Source organism: Helicoverpa armigera, chromosome 22 (genome assembly GCF_030705265.1).
Source record: "Helicoverpa armigera isolate CAAS_96S chromosome 22, ASM3070526v1, whole genome shotgun sequence".
In the NCBI taxonomy this organism is placed as follows: Eukaryota; Metazoa; Arthropoda; class Insecta; order Lepidoptera; family Noctuidae; genus Helicoverpa; species Helicoverpa armigera.
The window spans coordinates 5,287,411-5,315,211 of record NC_087141.1 but is presented as its reverse complement, the minus strand read 5'-3'; the positions used below and the strand labels follow the sequence as shown (position 1 = coordinate 5,315,211).

Here is a 27,801-nt window from a genome sequence, read left to right as displayed (position 1 = left end):
AGTTAAAAAATAATAGCAGGCAAGAAATATAAATAAAACAGAAATAAAAATAATGCGGTTTATTATTATATATCTTTCATATCTCCCATATCAATCTTAAATCATACAACAAAGTATTTGTGCAAATAAAACAGTAGGTACACGTAGGATAAATAACACAGGAACTTATTCTAACGAATTCACTTAAAATATACATTTTCAAAATGCAATACCTACTATAATCTCAAGCTGTACTCCATTTATATCTTTTCCCAGGCATTAGGAATAAATTCTGGAAGAAATAGAATAGTTTTTCTCCGATTTCCAATCATATTTGTTTCGAAAATAAATAAATAACATGAACACAATATTTTAATATTACTTTACATGGGCTGCTGTCATAATTTAAAAACTCCCACTTCAATAAAATTTTATTAATTCCTTTTCAGTAGTTTTCAAGCTTGAGGGAAACAATATTTTCCAAAGTTAAACCCGACATCCACCATTGCGTATTTTGCCTTAAGACATCCAGAAAGTTCTGTACACATGTTACTTACAACTTAGACACCCTTTTATACATAACAAACATAAATAATACATAATGGCAAAACTATAAGAATTCTAATAGCTAAAGTATATAATAAATAGTTCCCGCCAAACATTATGTCAGCTCAGAATATCACGTGAATCGCTGCATAGGGACCATTTTTCAGTATCAGCAAGCGATGAAGGTGTGAATATCTTCAATTTTGTTAGGAAATTGGTTGAAAACCACCATAAACTGTGGCGAGAACTATATCAATGAACATTCTAAAACAATAAAAATACATAACAACACTCAACACAAGAACTATACAATTGTAAAAAGTTTTCATTTATTAAAAACATCGACAGTAAATGCATAGAAACTAGTTGTATGTACATTTGTTTACAAAATAAGGCACGTGATGTGTTTTATTCACGCTTTTAAACAACTATACATTTAAATACATATGAAGTAGGAATTAGACAAAAGTCTTAGGCTGCTCTTAATATTTACTTCAAGCTGTGTTTGTCACAATACCAAGAAAGAGATGGAAAAAATACTTAGCTAAGGCGCTCCTTAGGCGGTCAATTTAATTGCGCAATATTACCTACGTATTGTGCAATTTTTTTGCCTGTATTAAGATTGAAGACTGCGCAATTAAATTTTTATTGCACAATATTTTTCTTGTAATATTGCACCAAGTTAATGTAAGTCTAGGAGTCGCCTAAAGCCTTTGTAGAATTTTATTCTTTTGTATTTTACCAACATTTTTATTACAGTTTATATTTAATGAATAGTATTGTGCGAACTACGTGTCTAAATGTTAATTGGTCTAAAAATATAGTAGACAGAGATCACATACAGGAAATTGTAATATTAACAACGAAGAGTTTTTGTGCAAGTGTATTTAAATCATTCGATAACTTATTGTAGTTAATAAGTATTTGGTTTGGGTATTCATAAAAGAATGTTACTATGTCGACTATGTTAGTCTTTTGATTCTGTATTCTTCAATATTTGGTAAAAGAGTGAAATTAAATTTCATAAAAGTTTATTGTGCGTAACGTTTACATAAATAAACGATTTCATTCCACTGCAGCAAGAAAAGTCTATTACAGGTAAAAAAATGCCTAAAGCTGCTTAAATGTTTTCAAATATTAGCACCAAGCATTAATACAAGTTGAAGATGTATATTTATTTACTGCTCATGTTAACCATTTAAAATTGACATACAAAAATAGTGCGCAATACAAAGTCCGTAACCATTCACATTCTTACAAATATTTACATTCAAGAAACCCCGACTTTACACCTGTAACATAGTAGCTTTCGTAAATACGTAACTTCTGTAAGTCGTAAGAGGTTGTAGGAAACTACTATAGGCGACTTACGGACTTATCAATTAAAATCATCGGCACGAATTTTGAGCGCTGACCTTCACCTGCGCAGAAGTGATTTATAAGCAAAGAACCAATCCCGAGTGACGGCTATGACGCGATGCGCTGCGGGCCAATCACCGCTTTACAACGCCCCCGCGCCTCACTTCATACCACAAAAGGGACCCAATAAATTACTTCTGCGCAGGTGATGGTCAGCGCTCAAGATTCGTGCCGATGATTAGATGAGCAAAAGGAGATTGGGCAAGAATGTATGAAGTTTGGTCCAAATGTCCACCACGAACGAGACCTATATAATTAAATAGTCCACTTAATTTAGAGTCACTTTTACTGAGAAAGTAAAAAAAAAACAATGCCAAAAAAAAGTTATAGCCAAAAATGTATTCTTAATTTTCGGTAGTTTTTGTATGTTATCATTATAATTTTTTATTTTATTCCACTCCCATTTCCGCGCTTTATCTAAAACTAAGACGAGTAAGACACATTTGCATATAAACAGCCCATATTTTTGCCCGATGGATGTACGAAACACTAACCAATTGAGGCGCCAGAAGTGCTTGAATATACTCAGCGGTTCCTGGTTCCAGCGGTAACTGGTGGTGTCTTCTCTCTAATAATGAACAATTCTATTTTGTCAGAAGTTACAGAAAGTACGAAAATCGAACATCACGAAAAGTAATTGCAAAAATGAAATCGAAAAAATCTGTAAAATGTTGTATTTGATTTTGCTATAACTTTTTTCTGGCATTATATTTTTTTTTACTTTCATAACAAAAAATGTTCTACATTTAACGGGCTATCTAGCCATATAGGTCTCGTTCGTGGTGGACATTTGGACCGGAATCGCCCATTGTCCTTTACAAGTGTAAAGCCGGCCTAATCTAAGCTAATAGTATCGTGTCTATGGCAACGCTAAAGGACGGCACAGAACAATACTGCATTTGAAAATACTTTAGACGACACATTATAGTTTATCACAAACAAACATTCAATATATCCACTTATACACGAATATTTTTTAATTAGTACACAAAAAAATAGGGCTCTATCTGTACCCGTTACTGATCATATTTGTGTAATCAAAACTAAAAAAAACGAAATCCCAAAATTGTCCAGGAAAATTCGACATATTTGGTAAATTCATAATTGAATCAATCATTCATAACAATTGCTACTAGAAAATACCACGCGCAGTGCTACTCGTTTTGAATGCCATTCATAGATCCCAGCAAACTCGCGTCTAAGGTCAAGCCACGCCCCCTTCTGCGCCAGCGATCCCTTTTCAAGCGAGCGAGAAACAGACAGTGCTAATTTATTAGCGGAAGGGTGCGCGCGTTTTTATTTTTTACAATTGTTTACGTTTTTACTGTCGCGATGTCTTATCAATTTACATCTCGGGAGTATACGGCGATGATACGAGCATACTTTTTGTGTGGTGAGAACGCGAGAGCCGCAGTACGTATGTACAGAGAATTGTACCCAAATGCTCGCCAGCCGAACGTTCGGACTGTGGTAAATGCCTACCAGCGTTTACTCGACCACGGATCATACCGAGCACCGGCTCATAGCCAAGGACGTGGAAGACCGGCGTATTCGCAGGATCTGTACGACGATGTCGTGGACTACTTCGAAGAAGATCCCCGGCGAAGTACAAATGACGCAGCTCGTCATTTTAACATCAGCCAGTCCTGTGCATGGAAAATAATTAGTTCGTATGGATATCATCCATACCACTACAGAAAAGGTCAAGAATTGACCACTGTGGATTACGAACAAAGGATGACATTGTGCAGATGGATACTCGACAACACAGAAGCAAATATCCTCTTCTCAGACGAGTGCATGTTTACGCGTGTCGGATTGTTCAATCAACACAATGAACACTGGTGGTCAATACGCAATCCAATGTTAACAAGGGAGAACTCTTTCCAACACAGGTTTTCCATTAACGTCTGGGCAGGAATTCTCAACGACAACATTGTTGGCCCGTATTTCATAGAAGGGCGCCTTACTGGCGAAACTTATTTAGCTTTGCTGCGGAATATGGTGTCTGAAATGCTGGAAGAGATTCCATTAGCCAATTTAAGAGATGTCTGGTTTCAGCAAGACGGCGCGCCTCCGCACTACCACAGCGCAGTGCGTGAGTACTTAAACGAGCAGTTCGGGAGTCGGTGGATCGGTCGAGGCGGCCCCGTGGCATGGCCGCCACGATCTCCTGATCTCACGCCATTGGACTTTTTTTTGTGGAGTGAAATTAAACGACGAGTGTACGTTAGTGAGCCTACAAGTGTAGAACAATTAAAACAGCGCATACTGGACGCGTTTGACGAAGTAAAAAGTAATACTTTTATCATTAAAAAACAATTTAATTAAACGTGCTCGTGTTTGTATTGAAAATGGTGGTGGACATTTTGAAGCACAGCTAAAATATCTGTAAGTTTTTTTTGTAAATAAGTAGGTACGTAAATTCTAAGGTGACATAACATAATTATTGTAAATATCAGCTGATTCAAACTTTTTAAATACGCCAAAATTACTTATTTTCACAAGTTTTACAACTTTACTTATTTGACATCTTTTAATTTAGTCACCTAATTTCTTAATAATTCATTTTGAAAAAGTTGGTAATTTTGTTGGTCCTAAGCCCAAATAAAGTATGAAGGAAAAGTTTGAATTGAATAAAAGTTTATTTTCCGTACACCTTTTATTTTACTTTTTCTTAGTTTTTAATCGTAACGCATCTATGCGTTTTAGTTACCTACATTCGTTATCAGCTGTTGGACGCGGGGCAAGTTCGAGCGAGAGCACGCGAATGCGAGAGCGACAGAATATTATTAATGAATACTACTATGAATGACCTGGAATAACTTGTACAATGTTTCCATGAATTGAGTGAAATTTTTGGATATAACTTATCGCTAATAACTTTGCTGATTATGAATATTAGTTTTTGAAACTTTGCATAGATAATACTAAGAACTTTTTAAATGAGCCCTTTAAGTATGTGCACTAATTAAAAAATAGCGGTGTATTATTGTACTCGTGAACAAGCCAAGAGAGAGAAGTTTCATACAAAAATACACGTGTTTCTTATAATTACGCGCGTACACATGCATACATTGGAATAAGCATTTAAAATCTTTACAAGTCCCCAAAGGCACCTTTATCCTATTACTATGTAATTGTGCCAAAGCTTTGTGCTCTTTATAGTTTTGTAGATGGGTATCAAAAATGTTCTGAATTGAAAATATGATAAAAAATCTGTTTGACATTAACTTTAAATAATTGAATCTGGTCTCATCTTAACTAATTTAAGTCTGTATTAAAATTAATTGAATCTTCATGTAGGAAAATAGTCACGCCTACAGAAATATAACTACATATTTATTTAAAGACTAAATTGTTCACAATATTATGCTAAATACGTGGGGCAGTTATATATGTAATACTTATTCAATAAAATTTATAAATAGAAAGCTCCAAAAATAGCATTATTACTAAGGAAATTAGGCCACGATGGTCAGTTCAGAAAATAGGTTACATTTTCTTTTTTTTATCTGCTGTACAGTAATTAAATTGTGTAAAAGCTAATACTTTAAAACCACATTACGCAGGCCACATACATTAATAACTCTTTCGATAAAGCTAAGAGAGCTCCGTTCACATTGTTATACATTTTCGTGTCCATCAAATAGGCACATACTGAAGAAATTGGCTTTCATCTTCCCTTATAAACCTTTCAAAAAAACCTTGCAACAGTTCCTCTTCAAAACTGGCACTTTAAAAGCTCTTCTTATACCCAGAAGCCTGTTCTCAGTTACCCAACAGTTCAGCCTTGACGTCATAAAGCTAATGCTGGAACCTAGCTGTCCAGAATATGTTGGCTAGAATACCGGCAAGCATGAGAGAACAGTAGAGAAGAACTGCCGCCCACCATAATCTCTTCTCCCATTTTCTCTTCTCTAGGTTACGGAGAACTCCGATACCGACTAGGAGGCCTGGAAAAGGAAAGGAAAATATGTTTTGATATGCCAAATCATTTGTAAGCCCTTTAGGATTAAAGGAAGAAAATAATGGGGTTGATAATTTACTAAAATAGATAGAAGGGGGGATGTAAATTTTACCATAAGGTGTCTGCAAAGAACAAAATCAATTTTCGGCTTTTAGGTAATTCTGATCATCACCGACCGGGCGTCCGGGCGAACCTGAGGGTCGTATTACAGTCTCATCGGCTGCAGTTGAGTCCCAATGTTTTACATGGACCGACTGCTTATCTGACCTTCACTCAACCCAGAGTTACCTGGGCAATCTGGTACTCCTCGGTAAGACTGATTTACCTATATTTTGTAAAAAGAATATCTAAACAGCTACATACCAGCAAGAGCGCCAGCCAAATGTGCGACATATCCAATGTTCTGGTTCAAATGACTCCAGTACCGGTCATACACCGCCGTGCCGATGTCCACAGCTGCCAGCAATAGGAACACTAGTAGTTGGATTATCGCGAACTCCATTTCTGACCAGTTCTGAAAAGAAGGAAGTAAGGAGTTGAGATTTTTTGTATATATAGAATTTTATTCGCTTAGTTGGGACTTGGGACTATATATGCTTTCTTTAGTAGCATCTACAATCGAGAATGCAGCTAGATAGATTGCAGATTGAATGAAATGTTGGCTGTCTTTGCCAGAACCTAAACATGCAAAAAAATGTTTTGAGTTTGAATGTCCTGATCCATGAACCACTGTCCCGATTTGAAAAAGAAAAACTGTGTTAGATATGTAGATAGCCCATCTATCGAGAAGGACTATAGGTTACTATTTATTCGGCACATAGTAGTTTGTATTAGTCGTAGGTAAAAACAAAACACCATCTACAAAAACTCACCATAATAATAGTGGCCACATGAGCAGCAATTAACGCGTACACGCCTCCCGAAGCACCGGCTAAATACACCTTGGGGTCCGTGAGGCTGGTAGCCAGGGACCCTGCAGCCACTCCTGCTAGGTAGACCAGGGTGACTCGCCACCAGCGATGCACCATCTCTAGAGGAACTCCAAGGAACAGCTGCACTAGGAGATTGACTAGGAGATGCACCACGCTGGAAAAGATTGAAAGGGTCTATTGAGATAGAAGTTTGTGGGTTGGTAATTTTGATTGGAACTTCGAGTTTATCGTTAGTGATGATTTTTTATTAGGGACTTTGGCCTGTATAAAAACCAACAAACCTCATTACAATACTGCATTAGGTTCGTTCGTAGCGTGTGTTCTAAATGCCCATTTTATTTACTACTCAGAGAAGACACATAGATTATCGAGTTATTCCCAATTTGTCATTAGTACCGATTGGTCACCAACTATTTTTTCCATACACCAAATCCCAATTGGTCATTCGAGCAAAATAAATAATTTAATATTTAAATTTTGAGTTCCGACTCGTCACCCGCATAAAATTTCACGTATCAGAGTACCGTCAGAAATAAAAGTGTTAGAAGAAATTTTAAATGAAAAACTTCGATGTAGGTAAAGGTATAGCTCTCATATAAATATAATAAAATTTACATTAAAACACAGGTGAAGACAACATGGGCATTTTATAAACCCGAAAATGTGACTCGATACTTTTTGTGCCGGTAACAAAAGTACCAGGGGCCCATAACTAGCAAAGAGATTGTATACATAAAAATGATGAATGATGGTGTAAATTGGTATGTTTATCTACAATTAGGAAAAAAACGTAAAATCCTGACACTCTTGACTGCTATACGCCTGTAAGTTATGCGGTCCTAGTACACGGTGGGCAGTTCCATGGACACTCGTTGATTGGTATATTACTCATCTGATTTATGCGATCCTGGTATTTTGGTTTTGGCCGTGCGGTGTGTGACGCCGTTGAAATCGCGATTTTATTAATAGCGTCTTGCCATATTCGAAAAAAACATAACCAAAATAAATAAAACAAAAACATATTACAATATTGTAAAGCTTATCTTGTTGACAGTACTTTTTACAAAATAAAGTACGGATGACCAATTGGGACTAAGCAAAATAAAATATTTTATTGAATGACCAACTGGGACACGTTTTTTATGGATGCCAAATCACTAAAATGACGAATCGGGCATAACTCAGATTATCGTCATACCTTCCTTAAAAGTACCTACATATCTTACTTTGTTGGGTTACAATGAAATAGCCTGATTTAAAAAAGAACCTCTTTTGTAGTAAAATAAAGAAGAAATACAAATGCATTTCGCATGTAAAACTGCAAAGATCTTTGATGTCAAGGATTATGTAAATAGTTGCAAAAGTGTAACAGTTTATAAGCTGAACAATGAAGCATTTCCGCGTCTGGGAATTCATTTACACTCTCCTCGTTGGGTAATTTATACGAAGTGGGGAGAAAGGGCAAATACAGGGTCCAAACCTAATTGTTATAGACATTATATTGAAGTAGATATGCACATTATTACTGGAAGGTCGTTAAAATGCGTGTGAAAGATCTAACGCAGCATTATATGTATAATTTTGTAAATTTTTCCCAGACGTCAAGTACGCAATCGAGAGAAAAACCTCATTATCATTCATAGATTTTACACAGCCGACAAGAGTTGGTTACTGAATTGACATCATGAATAAATACATAATGTAGTATGGGGAAAATTAATACCAATAAAATGAAAATAAACGTTTGACATATAGGATAGCTCCTTGCATAAACGGATGACTTTTCTATGTCATTTTTGCCCTTAACTCAGGGTCGATAAAGCATCAAAACTGAACATACCATTTATAATGTATAAGCAAGCACTTTTTTGATAAAAAAGAACGAATTTAAAACTAATACAACTATAGGTTACTCACCCGACATGCACCAGCATATAAGTAATAAACCTCCATGCTTCCTGCCTCTTATGTGGGTTGTATATAAACAGCTTGGCAATAGTCCCGTTGGCCTGAGTGTTCCCCTCAGCGGCGTCGTAGCAAAACAGAACGATCTCCACCAAGGAGATGAGGATCATGCAGACAGCCGGCGGCCAACAGCTGTACTCTTCTTCGTAAGTCCCGTCTGCGTATGTGAAGTAAGATTTGCTACGGGCTGGATAACGCAACAAACATAGGGGCGGATCGGGGAAAGTGGAACCGTAAGGATTTTTGACAGGATCATTTTTCGTTGGAATTAATTTCAAGGATACCAAATGTGCCATTTAATAATGAGTCATATGTTTTTTTCGATACAAAATTGTGATTCATCCATATGACATTATTTAACGGATGAATGCATAACGAATGTAGTTTTCCGTTGTTATTTTTAGTTTTTGTCAATGATGTGGTGACAATAGGCGAAAAATAGGACACGCAACGGCCGAGTGACAGCCATTAGATGTTGCGACAGCAACGGAACGTATTAACCAATTAAGGCAAAGCGTTGCGTTAAAGAGCAAATTGTTTTTAATTAAACGGTCAACAGTATTCGCATTTCGTTTTTGCAAATATAGACCGCAGATCATTATAAATTATTTATAAAATATTCAAGTTATAGGTTAACATATTTTGGATAGGAAAGACAAACAAAAACACAAGCGAAAGGAAAAAATACAAAAAAAGGTTTTGTTAGTAAATTGCATTCCAATCTAAACTAAAGTTATTTACTGTGCATAAAGCAGAACGAACGAATGATATGATACAGATTTCATTGAGCATTCGAAACATTTAAATGACACATTTAATCGAATCTGTATCATAACAAAAAGTTCGGGCCATAATAACGAGAAGTAATGTACCAAATTATCTTTACAATAAAAGGTAATTCACCATGCTTTTTGAAAATCATTACTCATATTACTTCCCAGTATTTTGGCTTCATGCAGTACATGCAAAGCAATTAATCAATGGCGGTTAATCGGGAGCATTTACGCGCAAAAGCCAACAAGCATAATCCCTTGACCTTGGTAAACACAAGCATGCAATGGTGATGGTGCATTCTATAGAGCGTAATACGATCCGGCCGATTAGGACCAAGGGCGCAAGATGAGCGGACAGAATCTTTGTATGTACAACTACTTACCTATGTGAGTATTAGAAAGATATATGTACAAGCCACTGAACCCAATATGAGTGATAATTGATAGATTATACAGACATTCATATTTAGAACATATGTTTATATTAAAGTACATTAGTACAAGACGAAAATACAGCCGACTTACGCGAGGAAATTATTTAGGAAACTAAACATATCTGTCTAGCTTCTACAAAGATAAATAAATAATTTCAGTTATTACATTGGTTAGTAACATACCGAAGTAATCAATAACTTGTTTTATGTACTTCAACGTTCTGTTCCATAAATATTTGGACGACGAGAACCCTTGGTTTTTCGTTTCACTCAAAACTTTGTAACTGCACCTATTGGTCTGTTTACACATTCTGTGCCACATTATTGAGCACCCCACTAGCACTGTCCTACTTCGACTGAGAGTTCAAACTTCCATACTACATCATTAAAACTTCATTAAACAAATAATTTAACAACTTTTTTTACTTCTAACAAGGTCTCTACTGATACACACGGAAACACACATTCTACACTTCACCTTGGTTTGTCCGTTTTTTCCTTCATATTTTTACTATTTTTGTCTGGTTTGGAGATAAAATCCCTCTGGGAGTCCCTTGACAACTCTCAAATTGCCAAACGTAAGATCGCAGTACAAGCGTGCACCTGATAGCGATGTGTATGAGATACTATGGAAAACCTTCCGAGCCAAATGCGTTTGGTCCACGTTATGCACGGCTGAACTGTGAGTCTGTGCGACGTAACATTCGAATGGACCACTAACTTGTACCTACCAAGTGGACAATGGGTACAATTACATTATTTGAGACATTTCCCTAATAGCCCGGTCAAAATAGACCTATGAAATAACAAAAATTCCCACAGAGCTGATTTTTGGTGGAGAGCTAGATTTGATCATTATAAATAAAATACTAAAAGTCCCCATCGATCCCATGTGTGTGTCAAAAGTTATTCGAGGTCAAATGTCAAAATTTTAGGTTTTTAGATTTCTTTTCGAAAACGGTAAGTTTTATCAAAAAAACACATCAGACTAAAATTGTAGATCTTTAAATTTTCTACAAAAATGGCATTAACAGTTTTCTCCTAAATCTTACCATTCCTGAGATATAGCGATTCAAAGAGTCACACTATACATGATATGCACATATAAGCCACGTACATGCGAGGGCTGCCTTTAAGTTGTATCGTTTGAAATAAGTACAGACAATCTAATAGGTTAATACCATTTATTGTTTTTCAAAGAATTCTCTGCGATATTTAATGCACTTTAGCACGCATTAAACCCAGTTCTTGAAACATTTATTCCATTCTAAAGTGGGGGTAGTCAAATTGGCCGATTTGTACCTTCCTTCCAACCCCAGTCTTCTGGATAAAAATGGAAATGTCGAAGGAAAATAAGCGTGCGATAATTTTCTACAACTTTAAAAGCGGATTGTCGCGACTTCAGCGCTTTAAAAAAAATTGTTCTGTGTTTAATGATGCAGAACCATGCCTTAGGACTGCAGTACGCTCATATTTAGGATTTAAAAGTGGGCAATCTAGCCTTAGAGACAAGCCACTTGAAGGTAGTTCAAACCCGATATGACCCAAGATAATATCGAGGCTATGCGGCAGTTAATTGTCGCAGACCAACATGTAACATACCGTGACATAGATCCGTGGGCATAACGATTGTTTTACATTCCACAAAATTAAGTAAAGTCTTCGTGGTAAACTTTTCAGCACACCTGAAAAAGCTGTTGACTCATACAAATCGGCCAATTTGACTACCCCCACTTCAGAATGGAATAAATGTTTCAAGAACTGGGTTTAATGCGTGCTAAAGTGCATTAAATATCGCAGAGAATTCTTTGAAAAACAATAAATGGTATTAACCTATTAGATTGTCTGTACTTATTTCAAACGATACAACTTAAAGGCAGCCCTCGTATGTACGTGGCTTATATGTGCATATCATGTATAGTGAGACTCTTTGAATCGCTATATCTCAGGAATGGTAAGATTTAGGAGAAAACTGTTAATGCCATTTTTGTAGAAAATTTAAAGATCTACGATTTTGGTCCGATGTCTTTTTTTGATAAAACTTACCGTTTTCGAAAAATAATCAAAAAACCTAAAATTTTGACATTTGACCTCGAATAACTTTTGACGCACACATGGGATCGATGGGGACTTTTAGTATTTTATTTATAATGATCAAATCTAGCTCTCCACCAAAAATCGGCTCTGTGGGAATTTTTGTTATTTGACCACTACTTTTATGTCTATTTTGACCGGGCTATAAAGTCTGGTATGAATGGAGCTAATTAAGCTGCTTTTATTGTTGTTGATATAACTGAAGGCCGACTTCAGAAAGAATGGAAGCATTTGATAAGATTAATTTTAACGAACTGTGTTAATCGAGACATCTTTATATTTTTGGATATTATTGTCTATGTGAGAAAACAAAAGCTCCGCATTCAATTCACATGCATGAGATTTGATAGCATCAACACAAGGAAAATCCCTTTGACATCAACGGCCCTCTTTAACAAGACAAATTGGCATTTTTATACCCTACAAGATATGATAATCTCTTCAATTGTTAGTCATACAATTTTCCTGTTAACAATAAAACGAATGGTCATAGCTGTGGCAATGTCATCTTAACTGTCAAGTACTTTCGGTTTGACGACCCGGCTCAGTGAATATTTAATAGCTTTCCTATTTTAACTATAGGATGTCTTTGTGACACGTAACTAGAGGGTGCTTGTGTATTTCTATGTTAAGGGTTATCCTAATTCGTTTCTTCTTCTAAATTCTTAATGGATAACTAACTATTCTTTAGAGCTTTGTTTGCTATCAGGGCAACCTTTATGGAACGCAGTTATAATAAAAATATAATTGTGTGCAATAATTAATTTTAATGTGTAGTGGACTTTAATTTGTTACAAGTTGGTTATTACTCATAGTTATCATGAAATTTCAGTTATGTTGCTCAGAATATGTATGTAATTTGATTTGTGTGTTATTATCCTTCTAATTGTTTTCGAGACGTTTTCATTCAGGGTGAATCGATAGGTTTGTCTGCGGTTTCCAATAAATAAGTTCAAGTATATTAATTTCATGAATCACCAAGTATATTATGTAGTTTTCCTATTGACTTAAATCAATCTTTGATTCATAATTTCTGGCGTCACAAGACTCGAAACCACGTAATGTTTGAAAGTTTTTGACGTCAAAATAACGCGTTATTCAAGAATTGATAAAGTAAATTTTGAGGTGTAATGTTATAGACACTTAAACTTTTCGATAGCATCGATAAGAAATAGTTCTTGACATCGATAATAATGTGACTCATATCCGACCCAAATATTGCACATGTCCACTTACGCCGATTCGACTCTAGGAGTGCAAAGTACATATTTTAGTATGTTACTAATGAAAGTACATTATCTATGTATGCGAAGTTTTTTAACTCGTTTTGCTTCCTTCATATAATTGAATCGGTAACACAGATTGACAACTCTTTGCTAGATAACTTTGGAAGGCGCAACGCTACGTTATTTTTTTTATAGTTTTTAATAAACAATAATAACGAATCAGGACGATATTGATAAAAAAGGTATCCAACTTTATAAATTCCAGTGAGTTAGTCCTTTTATAGAAGCTTAATCATTTTAATTCATTGTATTCTAACATTTTTAATCTAAACAATTTTCAACCGACATAAAACTCCATTTACGTAAAAGTAGGATTTCGCGAATCTGACTTGTAGGCTAAAAGTACGTTTTCATCCTGCTACGAATTCATCCTGTAGTAACCAAGTGAAGAATCTTCCTAAATGTGCTATTCATTCCTCTATCCTGTAATAAAGCCAATTTCTTGCGCCAATTTCGTTTGCTTATGTCAACCGTTTCATTGCAATCACGTTGTTTTAATAGCTTTTGGCTGTAGGCAATATTTTGTTTCATATCAATTATTATATCAAGTACTCGCTACGATATGTTTGATTGATTAATTAACATCATAACTTTTCTTAGCCTCACATATATTTCATGTGCGAAATTGATATTACAACGGTGTATCGTATATGTGTATTCGTTTCTCAGCTAACTACAACAACAAATACCCAACATACTTCACCCATGACTACGAACTAATACTGTAACATTGTTATTTTACAACAAGAACTTATTTACCTACACTTTTGTGGGCTAGTTTGAACACCTCTTGAATACGTAGGAGGTTCTGTATTGGTCGCTACATCAGCACGGAACGGTGGCAGTTCCTGGTTTCTCTCTAAAGTGAATATCTGTGAACGTATCGGAGGCCGGCGACGTTTCTTGATCCCTACGGGTGATAGAATCGATTTTATTTTTGGCGCCAGACTTATCGACGTAATTCAATTGGCTCGTCACTTAGAGGCGCCAAAGTGGAACGCAGTGTCAATTAATGTGACACGCGAGTGCGACAATTGCTTCTCGTGTTCTAAGCACTGAATTTTCATATTGTTGTTTCCTCAAAATTGATATTTTTTCCATAAGTCTACGATTACCTTAATCTCTTAAAAACAATGAGTCCATAAGACCCGATTTCACTCAACAGGTACGCAGATTTTGAATAAAAAAATCTTTGAAGACTGCTAGGTATTTTTATCCGAGTAAAATCATTACGTATTGGAATTATTTGCAGTCAAGGGTGTGGTGACTTATAGCTAGCAAGGTCAAAGATAAGGATTACGTGTAGCGGGATAAGATACGGATCGAAGTGCACTTTAATCATGATATCTTGTTCATCAGAAATACTGACATTATATTTTTTTACCTATATGGTAGAAATTAACGCTCTTGGATGGTCGAAAAAGCACATAAAGATTTCAATATGTTGCTAGACTTTTCGACTCCCTGATTGATTAAAATAGTGAGCATTATCTGACTGATAAGAAACCAGTTGGTTTCGACTGATTTGACTAAACCCCAGTTTAACTTATCATATCATACTTATGATTCAATGTTGATACTAGAAAATTGTCGTGTAAGTCATAATATTTAATTTATACAGGGAATCCTTAAATCATAAGGAAACTCCAATTATTGTAGATAGGGAGGTAACTGAAAATATAGGTAATATTAAGTCACCGTTACAGGATTCCGAAGAAATATCTTGATGATTAATCTATGAAACATATTTGAACAACTATTTTCTTGCTATATTTTGATTTTAATATCTAACTAAAATAGCCTATTTCTCTTTCTTACTTACAGAAAACTTGTAGGTTCATGCTGTATATATTTTTATTGAGGATATTAAAGCTATCGACGCGATATGTATACATTGATAAGTGATATGCAATGTAAATACCGATACCTATCTATGATTTAGCCAAGGACTCCGATATGCGAGAAAATTCAGTGAATAAGTATAGCTTTTGAGGAATTTCCGATATTTCTTGGATTTGAAAATCGATTGTCATTAAAATAGCCATGAGCGACTGACACTTTTTTCCGTCATTTTATTTTTCATGTTGACTATACAATTTATTTCATATTACTCATTCATTCCTCGAGATAGCATGACAACTATATTTCAGAATTCCATGAACTAAGTGGTCCCTACCAATTTATTTTCAAGAGCAGAGGAAAACATGTATGTTTTCTCATAAGTTTTAGGTGCATTTATGTCAAGGTTTTTTAATACATGTGTATGACATCGGGTGGTCACGTATTGTAAGATAGCGCCAATAAATAATAATGAAGCCGCTTATATTGTTTTGTTTAAACAACTAGAAACTATTTTCCTTCGCTCGTGCCGGTTGCACAAGAACACTAATATTTTACACTAATATTTATTTTAGTAAACTAAATAGGTACTATTTGAGTAAAAACTTTTTGTTTCTTTTTTGTCGTGCCCGATTGTCCCGATTTCACTCTCAAACAAAAACTTTTTTTTTATAGCTATTCAATTTAAGCAAATATTTTTTGAATAGGTAACGAATAAAATTTTTATCGTTATAAATGTCTGCCGATGAGTTATGTTTCCATGGCCATAATATTATGTTGATGAATTAAGTTAATAAGATGGTAGTTAAAAGGCTTGATGTTCTATTGTTTGACAGATATCCCTCGCCCTGTAGAGATATGATTTACAACAAATGATCGACAACACTGTAAGGACAACTATGAATTTGGAATGAATTTTGATGCCAATTTTGCAATAAAACAACACCACTGTTGTTCTTATTAGCAATAATAATTAAATATAGTAAATATTAAGCCGAATGGTACATGAAACAAAAATGGACAACATCAAAAAAACATTGAAAAATTGTGAAAAAAAAATACCGTGATCACTTGTCGATACAGCCCGGAAACCTGTCCAGGGTCCTAGCGAACAAAGTTAGTTGTTATTTATATCAGTTACATGCTATTGTTAGAATTGTTTACCTAAACCTAGAAACTCATTAGCACGTTCATTTATCACGAACAATACAAACATGTACAAAAAATACCAATGAACCAAAATACATTCAAAAGGAAAAAATGTTATCCCTATTTTGAGTCTCAAAAACAATAGTATCAAGACTGTAACCTATTATATTACTAATTAAAATAAGTCTTATAATATAAACTGATGTTCGACATCGTTTAATAGATAAAGACTGTTGTCTGACTCATTAAGATCTGTTAAGTATTAACACTATAATAAATTGCTTGTTACTGTGAGTTACTGGCTTTGCGATCTAGATCTAGATAAAGCTATAGTTACACTAGCCATCTAAATCTTGATAAAGCTATAAGTATATTCATCATCTACTCATACTATAGCAAAGCAAACGATTATAATATGTACATGTAGGCTTAAGTAGACCGACAAATTAAACACCAACAATTATTTACGATGAATTTCCACCTACAATTTTCAAAGTGAACAGTTGTTTTAAGAAAAAAACGGACATTTAAGTTGTCGGTTCATTTAGACCTTAAATAACTGGCAATTGTTTTTATTTTAATTATTTACATTTGTACAAATGTCGTGGCCTTAAAAACCATAATAAAAAATACCTACGAAAGCATTCATTAATCAAAACAGGCTTATTAATAACACCTGCTCACTATTTAATTGGTGCAACTGATAAAGTCAATTGTAGTTAATAAGCACGTGCTTCGCAGGTGGATTTATTTCGAAATATCCTAGGCCTATTTATAAGTAATTTTAATAATAGAGATTACTTATTAAACAAATAAGTAGTTAATAAGACCAAAAACATATTTCGATCAAACATGCACATAGATATTCTAAGGGTTTAATTTTCATAGACAAGAGTTTTGTATTATCCTTGTTTGCAAAGTGCATCACACATAAAATCTTAATTAAATCGGTGTAATTTATTAATCATTCACCAGTTGCACTAATCAATATGTTATCTGCATAATTCTACTTGATATTTACATGCTGTGCACAACGTAGGTGTAATTTGAAAAGTGCCGTTAAAAACAGTGAAAACCTTGGACTTCAAAATGCTTGAGACATGTGAATTTACTGAGCATACGTGAAAAGTGATAAAACACGCGTGTGTTTGTTATTTTAGTTACTACATTGAAACCGCTAAAACAAAACACTAGTACAAATTAACACTTCAGGAACAGAATTTAGAACATATACGATATTTATCAATATGGAGGATGAGATATACTATAAACTTAGATTAATTTAAATTCATAATGAAATCCAAAATTTTGCAAGAATTGTTACTGACTATAATTTTGTCTCCATATACCTAACGTTAAATCGGGATTCATGAAGATATTTACTTCGCGATAATCAAGAAATAGCAGAATAATTCATTATAAAAAACTGCCTACTTTTATATAAAGTTTACGTAACAAAACTGCAGCACAAATAACAAATTACATCCACGTTTATAAATTAACTAGAAACACTTGAAATTCGCTACTCATAATCAAGGTGACCAGTATATTTTGGCAGCTCATGCTACTATGGAAGAGTTGCGTTGTTTACATACAAATAAAGTTTTTGTCACCCACTGCTAAGATATACTAGCCACGACTTATTTTACACACGTTTGTCTCTAGCACAAGTTTTTATTTGACAAATTAAAAAAAAAAAGTATTTTTACTGGCATGTAAAAAATTACTTGTCAAAATTCTGGTGCCATTTTCCCTATTCTCCCCTACACCACAAAATTTTAAAAAATCGCAAAAACTTGTACTAGAAGTCACTTTTTCAATCTATTTACCTGTCGTATCCACAGGTCCTCGCTGCGGTATGATGGAATGCACATATCTGGCTACAAAATGCCCAAACACCGCCTTCAAGTCGGGGTTGTGCATCATAGCGACAAACTCGTTGAAGTCCAAGTACCCCGAGTTATCTCTGTCTGCGAGACTCATGATCTTGTCAACCACATTGTCTGGTAAATCGTGTTCGTATTCTCTCGAATTGATGATCTCTTTAAGCTCCACGTAGGAGATCCGCCCATCTTTGTCTTTGTCGTACTGAAAAGAGAGGTCTGGTTTAGTATTGTTAGGCTATACGGGAGTATTATTGACAGATCAAGGGTGAGTTGCACCATTTAACTACCTCTACATATAGCGATGACCAACCCATAATTAGCCGTGAAATTGCCGTCTAGTGGTAAAATCGCCGATTAGACCTCTGAAAATTTTTCGGTTATCGTGATAGCATAGAATGGTGCAACTCAACGTAAAAGTGTTAAAACACCTAACGCATCTTATGATTTGGCAAATATGACGTGATCGGAATTTGATTGACTAAAATAAACTATTTTGGACTTTATTACTAATTCCCAAAGCGTTTGTGACGGAAATACTGCATTGTTACCAAATGGATGTTACTGATTCATTACTTCATTTATAGATTGGTATTAGACCGAAATCCTGGAACGTTGTTATAGCAACTGCATCGTAATATTTAATAGAAGGGAAACAGAACACTACATTAAATCAGAATGTAGCACATGTATTGTACACATAATCTCTATAACTAGAAAGAATCATGAATTTCTAACAAGAGCAAATTATTAAAAGGAAAACATTCGTAGAAATTACAATAAATAATTAAAAATAGGAAAAAGAGTTAATCAGACTTAAAAATAAGGAAATAAAAGGGATAGGTCGTTTTTAAAATATCCCCATTCTCTTTGTTATCAAATGCGGTGCAACGGAATAATTTAATAATACCTACAGCACAAACGATAATGACCGAATTTTGATCAGTTTATGAAAAATTATTTCATATTTAGTTGAATATCTTCGCTATGTCCGAAATCCTTGCTAGTTCATATTTCATTACAGACCGCCGAGATTCCTTTATTATGGATATTTTCGTGAACAGTTTGAAGACCCAGATTATGCGACCTTGTTCTCCCGAAGGTTAAAAACACAAGGTCATCAGTTGCTAAGCTGTTGTTCAAACATTTGTTTTCAGCACGCGTCGATCGAGATTCAGAATGTTGAACCACGACCTCATTTTAGAACAAAAGTGGTTAGCGATGACAGTCGCTTTTGGAAAGTCCGTTAGTACATTACATTGTATACAGCAAAATTCTATGTTGACGATTTATTTGTCCATGGATAGTTTCAATGAAAAGCATTCCATCTTTATCAATATTATTCGCGGCAGTGGTTTTTGCCATAATAAGAGAGAAAGTTGCGTGACATGAAAGTTAAGGGCTATGGTCGTGCAGGGCAAAAATGGATTGGTTTGTGGAATTGTAATAATGTACCGATCAGTTAGTTATCTTCGAGATATGGCCACTACTTTCTTAGGAAACGAAGCTAATAAGGCTTTACGTATCTGATATTTATGTGCTGATATTTTTTTGTTTGCTGATAGCTTTTAAAGTGCAATGGCTTTTAGATAATCATGCACTTGTATGTCCTTTTGATCCTTCTTCCTCATCATCATCAGCCTAGCTTTTTCCAACTACGTTGGTGGGCGCCCAGTCTAACCGGACGCAGCTGAGTACCAGCAATCAAAACTATTTTAGAATATTCTACTTCAGCTTCATCGCTGATGCTATATTTGGCCTATCAGCAATGAGGAATGTGATTCATAAGCATGCGTTAAACCTTGAAATTGTAATCGAAACATTGTGAATTAGGAACACAAAATTATCAAATGTAAATAAATTATAAGAAGGCGTAATCGTTGACGATAGAGAAAGGTGATTCATAATTCCTGCCGACATCATTTGCAGCACGTGAACAATTGAAGATATGAATGTAAATAATAATACAAGTTGTTTGCATAATAAAGTGGTTAAATACAGTCTACGACAAAGGACAAAGGTATAGTTTATGACATCCTTATCCGATACACGTTATCTCCAATTGAAGCATCAAATCAATGAGATCAGAGTGTAAAAAACAATATATTTGTTACTCCTTCTTGATGGAAAGGGTTATTGACGTCTCAAGCCTTTTTGTATCCGTATTATAAAAAAGAAGCACCAATACCTTAAATCCGTTAGTCACAAATCAGACATATGGGTCAAAATCATGTACAAGGTTTGTCAAGCAAATGGAATACGTGAGTCATCAACGGGGACTGATTCCTAGATGTAATGATACGAATTGAAACAATTGGTGACAACGCAAATGGAACATGACTAACACAGTCTAGACTAATTTTAAGCACATTTTGTGAAGCCGCAAGATTTTTTTTTGTAATATAATTGAACACACTCATAGTGAAGAGCAGATGTTTTCAGTGCTTAAGTATTAATTAGTACTTAAACGGTTGAGCAATTACTCAATCTCTATCGTTATCCTTCATCTAATCTTTTTGCTTCAGAGATGAGTGCATTAGTAATGAATTCGATGGTGTTGCATATGCTGAATTAATGAATTTCAATGTTGAAATAAAAAACAAAGTTTATCTACGTAATTTAAAATCAGTTGGGGCAGTATTTAACTGATAAATGTAGATGCAGTATGCTGCATGTAAATCAGAATTAATTTTACGACATTCAGTCTAGCTTTGTAATTAAAATGGTTGCGTAAAAACTAAATAATGGACCCTGTTAACTCTCGTAACAAAACATAGTTTCAGGTTTCATAGAAGATGACATGCAGTAATTACTACTTATTGCGCGTTTTTGTCATTGCTTCAACGTCATTGAAGCAAGAACGTTAATATTCCGGAAATAATATTAGGTGTATCTCCATAATTACAATGAGCTAATTATAAGAATAAATAAGAAACTACCGCAAGAATAAAGACACCATTGTGTATTAACCGAATTGGTCCTAAGATTGATACGTGGGGGACTCCCACATTTTTTGGGAGTGACATTACTACAAATCACACAGGAATTTGAGTAAAGCAAATTATTTTAATTTCATAATAAGCAACAGTACCAATAGCCAACTCCGTACTGTTTTGATGTGGTTAGCAAATACATCGTAGTGATTAAGGCACTCAAAAGCTTTTGTAAGATCAATTAACTTGTTGGACATTACGAGAGAAAGTAATAGGTTTTAACGTCATATTGGGTTAAATTGCGTGTAACTCAAAATGTAAGGTAATGGAACTATTAAGATCTTAATCTGTCCATACATTGTCAACACGTAATGACATAATTTCTGTCGTTATGTCACTAATTACAGTTTAAGATATAGCTGAGCTACAATGAAACGACTCAGATATTTTTATGCAACTCTTTACGCTTTCCAATGCTTTGGTGGTTGGTTATGGTTTTGATGTCATTTCTATTAAAGGTACCACTGAAATAATCTTAGTTTCATTAGCTATATAAATGTTATTTGAAACGATGCCATTTTTTTAGACAAGTGAATAATGTTCCTACTGTTGAGATCTGAAAACAAACGAGTCCAATGAATGCTTTAAGATTATGCAATGCGAAGTAGATTAAGCAGTTATAATTAAAATTTTACACTTTCAGTACGAAAGCAATTTAGTTTGACCCAAAACAGTTGTTTGGCTAGTTCATTGTGTAAATATTCGCCGCTGAACAAGTTTGCTTTAAGTCATCGTGTTTGATTTGTGACATCACGCATTCCGCAGTAATTAGGTACATGCTCTACCGGATAAGTAGATTAATCACGACCAAAAAAAAATCATCAGTTTTTCATTTTTGGACATTAGCAAGAAACCGCACAGGAAAACCTTGGGACTGAAAGCACAGGAAAACCTTGAAGATGGTGATTATGTCAACAATACATATAACGTTGACTGTTTTTACGCACAAACAAGACTGACATTAAAATTATAAGTAAGGTAAAGACACAGTTACCTAAGTTATTTATCATACGGCGTCATTTCTAATGAGTCAGCCGGGGAAAAGGTAATACATATCGATGTATATACGTAGGTGCATACAACCGGATACCAATCAAATTTGTCATGACCGTGGCTTGGCTTACAACCAATATTACTGTAGGATACACCTAAAGATGTCAACTCAAAGTTCACTGACCTTTAAGTTATCGATCTAGGTGAAAAACTCGATTAAAGTCTCGAGGTCACTATCATTAGTTCGTAAGTTTATTACGACATGTTCTTAACAAAACCAGTTTTTGAGAGGAAAAGCGAACGACCGATCTGTGATTCGAGATGGATCGGAGAAAGATATAATTATGTCAATTATAAGAAAATGATTCGATATTCCATCGACTTTAGGCTGTTTCTTCGCTGTGGCAGAGATTACTAAAGAGTTACTGGTGTTATTAAAGAGTGGTATAATGACTCCATTTCATATACAACTAGTTTATTTTTCACGTTGTATAATTCTTGTTGAACCAGTATGCAGTGTGCTATTATGATAGAGCTAATTACACCTAATAAATAGCAATAAAATAAGCCTGTAACAAATGCACAATACGTAATTTCAAAGGCTTAAATTATAATTGCCTTTCGTATGATGAAATGCACCTAGGACTGTGTTAAAGTAGTGTAAATACATAGTCGTATGAATAAATTTAGGTACATATTGTTGGTAAATGTATGTATGTAACGTTATATGAACTGCCATAGCATAATTTACGATACAGGAGAAGCTCATAAACATACGTTATTGTTTACAGAATTCAGCACCCGTGACGCAAGTCTAATCATTTCAATGATGTTGAACAGATATGCTTTGCATTCCCAGGTTATAACGAAATACTAACACAAACATGACATTTTGTGATGGTAGATTTCTCCAGGCTTTTGTGTCGGTATAAAGTACGAAACAATAGCTCATTTCATACTAATCATTACACTAAAGGTGACTTAATGAAACTGTGGTAATAATAATGAGAAATCTATCGACACCTACGTACCTATATTATCGTAACCAACAAAATGACGATTTTGCTTTTTTACATAAAACGATTTATTTTTACATTTAATATTTAAAAATGTAAAATATATGTTTAAAAATAAATAAATGGAAATAAAAATAAATGGTTTTATGTAAAAAAAGCAAAATCGTAATTTTGTTGGTTACGATAATATACGTAGGAGGTGTCGCTATGTTAAGGAACGAGGTAAATATTGGGGATAAGAAGACAAACACGTTGTTAGTAACAGCTAAACGTCTCGATTCGGAAATTCCGGGTCAAAAAGTCGATGTAGTAATTAAATATTTAATAATTAAGTTTAATTACTTTGTGCTTTATTAGGATTATTTATGTAATATCACGTAGAGGATAAACCAAGTGAACGTCTTGTAAAAAAAGCTTTTTGTTTCTTGTGTAATTTAACTAATATCTTATTTGTTTAGAATGGGTTATTCAGACTAGATAATAATTAGTCTACAAATAAAGGAGACGTCAGTAAAAGTTCAGCAAATCCCTAGGCAGAGGCTAGCAATAATAAAATTATGTATACAAGATTGAATTATGGGTGTTACGCCAATGATTCATACCATATCAATGCTATAACCCAATGTCTGTGAAAAACTATTTTTATTATATTTAATGGCATAGGTAATGTGGTGTACAAACGAATACTTGTGATGTATGATGATGTGTCCGAGTTTTTCGTCTGGTAAGCACTCGCTTAACGAACTGAAATAAGGCCAAAGAAAGCTCGCAGTGCTCAGTCGTTCATTCAATCTGTGTGTACCTAGCATTATACCGATTCCGCGAGTAGGATTGTAGGAATATTGGAGTAATTCCAAGTCGGTTAAGATTCTGTCTACGGATCGAATTGTGTCAGTGATGAAAACATATTTACCCTACTTACTGGCCAGAAAAAAGGAAGGTGTGAATTGATATCTGTATTAAAAGAAAGTAAGACCCAGAGACGCTGACTGTCCTTAGCTGAAATTGAAGGATCTGCATACTTAGCCGGAGCTAGAAGATAACAAAATCATTTTTTATACGAAGCAATAGCTTTTTTGGAAATTCTTAAGGACTTTGAACACTCAGTGCCAGATTAAGGTAACTTGATACAATCTTTGGAAACTGTTCGTATAAAGCAAACCTAAGCATATGATATCAACATTTCATCTAAGACTCTTTGTCCGGCAGTCACATCCGACCTTTATAGGTCGACTACAGTATAAAAACAATATTGAATTGAATTATGCATTATGATTACGTAACGAACTCTATGAATGAATAGAGTCGTGTGCTTGCATAAAGTTACGTTACGTTGTTTTGCGGATATTTATTGCTCGTAAAATTGGGAGAACTGTATAAAAACATCTCGTTAGAATTTTGTTTGTATGCTGTGCTACGTAATATCAGATAGGTCATTGTTTTTAATTCTGTCTAAGAAAATGTCGCGTCTTGTGGACTGGCAGGAATGTTATGTTGAATGTCAAAGGATATTAATTATTGTAAGATCGTCTACACTACATATTATAGATACCTACTATACTTGATGTTATATTTTTTTTTCTAAAGATTCTCTCCATCAATTTGGGTGGTACCTACGTTTATTGAAAAAATATGATGCATTGACTCTTTAATATAAAAGATATATGGTATGTATGGGGTACTTAAGGTAAGGTACTTCTTCTAGCAACAAGGAAATATCAACATCGTGGTTTTATGGAAATATGAATATTCACAGAATCGTACCTCGCTAGGTATACGTAGTTACATAATTCATAAGTCAGGATAATCTTAGAATAACAACGTAAGTTACAAAATAATATGAATATGATAATTCAAAGGAAAACGAGATAAATGAATAGTTATTATTTATCACACACTGCTGGGATTTCCTTTATTGATAACTAGCTTCTGCCAGCGGTTTCACTCGCATCCCGTGGGAACCTCTGCCGGATAAAAAGTAGCCTATAGCCGTCCTCGATAAATGGGCTATCTAACACCGAAAGAATTGTTCAAATCGGACCAGTAGTTCCTGAGATTAGCGCGTTCAAACAAACAAACAAACTCTTCAGCTTTATAATATTAGTATAGATGAAGAACTAGGTATCTATGACTTTAGTTTGGTAATATTGGAATAATACAAATATGTTCCAAATGACCTTGACATTAAATAGAAACATTACCGAACACAGAAACGGATTTTTGATTTCCAGTCACAGAAAAACCTGACTTTTAAATTCTTGGGTATTCCCCCGTTTTGTCGACGACACGCAAGTTGGTATTATAATATCCTATTAAGTCCTGTATTGTGCAATCAGTCGACGCCTTTGTTCAGTTTCGGCTTTAGTATAAATGGTCTGTTATTGTTTTTTTTTTATTATATACCTATCGTTTGCATATTCCTGTCCCCTTGCTTTGTCTTGAATTAGGTAGGTACGTCACATAAAAAGCCGTACAGTAGGTTTTAGTTAATAGCAAAAAAAGGACAGAGGTAGAGTATGTAAAGTATAAAATTAAATTACTCTCAGAAACATGCAAATAAATTATTTTTGATTGGTCAGGTTGCCCAGATTATCTTTGATAGCTAAATAGTTAACCTTGCAATATTTCTTCTGCATGTTATCATGAATTAAAGTAATCAAAGGTGAGTGCTCCCATCTCCGATATCATAGAACGTATGTCAAATAGATAGGCTAATAAATACGTCACAGTTTGAATCTCTGCCAATAGTAATGCGAGTACAGTTCAAAAATAGAGTACAGAAGATTATTTTTACTATAAAAAATTGTGCACCTAAATTCAATGTGCTGTAATTTTTCTGTGAGACAATGAGTAAATATTAAAAATAAATACTGAGTCAAATTAAATTAATTTATTGTACAGTAGGTGAAAAGTCAATTTCTGTAATGTAATGATTCATTATTCCATGTCATTATGGTTGCTCAACATTACAATTTGTACACAAAGTAGGTAGGTAAAGTTTGTAATAAGGTTTTTTAGTATTTATTAGTCCATTGTTCGTAGGCCTCAATCTCACTCAATATAATCCAGACATTTATGTAGAACATTGAAATAAGCAAGTTAATTAAAAATTCAAGTGGATTAAGAAACCTTATACTGTTTCCAATACTATGATATCCCTGAAAGTTCATTAGGTAGGTAACTAAATTAAAAAGCTCATGTTAAGTAGATGAAACAATTACTAATTAAATATCTATTCAAATTAATATTGAATACTAATAATTACTTTCTATCTTTAAATTGCGATGTGTATCAGTGTGAAAATGTTTTGTTTTGGAAGATATTTTCCCCATACTAATTGCCTAGTCAATCTCAGATCATTCATACTAATGCACATCATAAGTAGATGGTAATCAGTTCTAATTGTGTTACGATGCATCAGACTTGGTTAAAAATTACTCAAGACTATTAAATTATATTGTTCAATAACTTCACATGCAGTTGTGAATGCAATATTACCGCATATAGGTTGTACTTCTACAAGTTTATTAGGTAGGTATAATTCCTTTTATTTGGTCTTAAAATTAATTGAAAATATTTTTGTTGACTTCCACACAAAATTGGTGATTTGTAAAACCCAACAAAACATTTATTTAAAAATAGCACTTTTTAACATAAAACAGATGACTTGAATTGTTTTTTTCCTTTTATTGAATACAAAATGTGGTCATTCATTATTAATTATGCGAGATATGTTGGATTTGATATAAAAAAAATAGGAATTCTGCAAGAATGTTTGATAGGTATTAAAATGAAAAAATAGGAATCGTTTTATAAACTGGTAAGGTCAGGTAATGGCATTTAATATGAAATACAGTTATGCACCTCTTGGTCACAAAAAATACAATCCAAATAAAGACGAGAAATATCAACACTATATTGCGTAAAGTTACAAAAGTTTCCTACAACATAAAAATTATATGTTAACATTACCCTACAAGATAAATAATTATATTTTTTACATCCTATCCTACACATAGTAGCTGATTTATAGTTATGCAAAATCCGGACAAGATAACGATGAAATATAAACACATAAATGTAAACAGTAGGTACAAAAAACAACTGGTTTTGCACCTGTCTTGTCTCAGTCTGTATTATTAGACAACAATTTATGTAGACGTACCTTTTCAAAAATTCTTCGCCAATACAAATCGGACCGCGACGGTGTCAGCGGCATCGAAACGGCAGTTTCTCTCTGTCCAGGCATTTTCACTCAAAAAGTCAACAGTAAATATTGTAAAATGTTAAAATAATTAAGCTAAGTAGCACATCATAACACAGCCGTAAACAAGGCACAGTGATGATTGAACATGATCGATTTATCCACCAAAATGTGTGATAAGATAACGATTGTACAAGTAGCTGATATTTCGCGATTATCTTTAGTATATTCGTGTTTATTTTGCGCAAATAAAGACGACAAACACTTTTACGGTACCGTTAGCGACTGACTGATGAATGAACTTAAAATAAATCAAACATGAATTA

General features: G+C 34.2%; 1 protein-coding gene across 5 annotated transcripts; it reads right to left on the bottom strand.

The window, feature by feature from the left end:
* Nucleotides 1-44: 44 nt before the first annotated feature.
* On the bottom strand, nucleotides 45-27,789 carry LOC110377031 (rhomboid-related protein 2). 5 transcript variants are annotated; one of them, XR_010277555.1, is made up of 8 exons: nucleotides 27,437-27,788; nucleotides 18,216-18,474; nucleotides 16,300-16,341; nucleotides 8,764-8,998; nucleotides 6,787-7,000; nucleotides 6,278-6,428; nucleotides 4,051-5,900; nucleotides 45-3,565 (listed from the first exon to the last, which is right to left on the bottom strand). XR_010277555.1 is itself a non-coding variant. In XM_021335713.3 (7 exons), the coding sequence occupies exons 1-7, from the start codon at nucleotides 27,518-27,520 to the stop codon at nucleotides 5,752-5,754; spliced, it is 1,104 nt and encodes a 367-aa protein (XP_021191388.1). In that variant the 5' UTR covers nucleotides 27,521-27,789; the 3' UTR covers nucleotides 45-5,751. The 5 variants fall into 5 exon arrangements, 4 of the variants coding, with proteins under 4 accessions (XP_021191388.1, XP_021191387.1, XP_049699063.1 ...); XM_021335713.3 differs by having other exon boundaries at nucleotides 45-5,900; nucleotides 8,764-8,968; nucleotides 27,437-27,789; XM_021335712.3 differs by having other exon boundaries at nucleotides 45-5,900.
* Nucleotides 27,790-27,801: the final 12 nt, after the last annotated feature.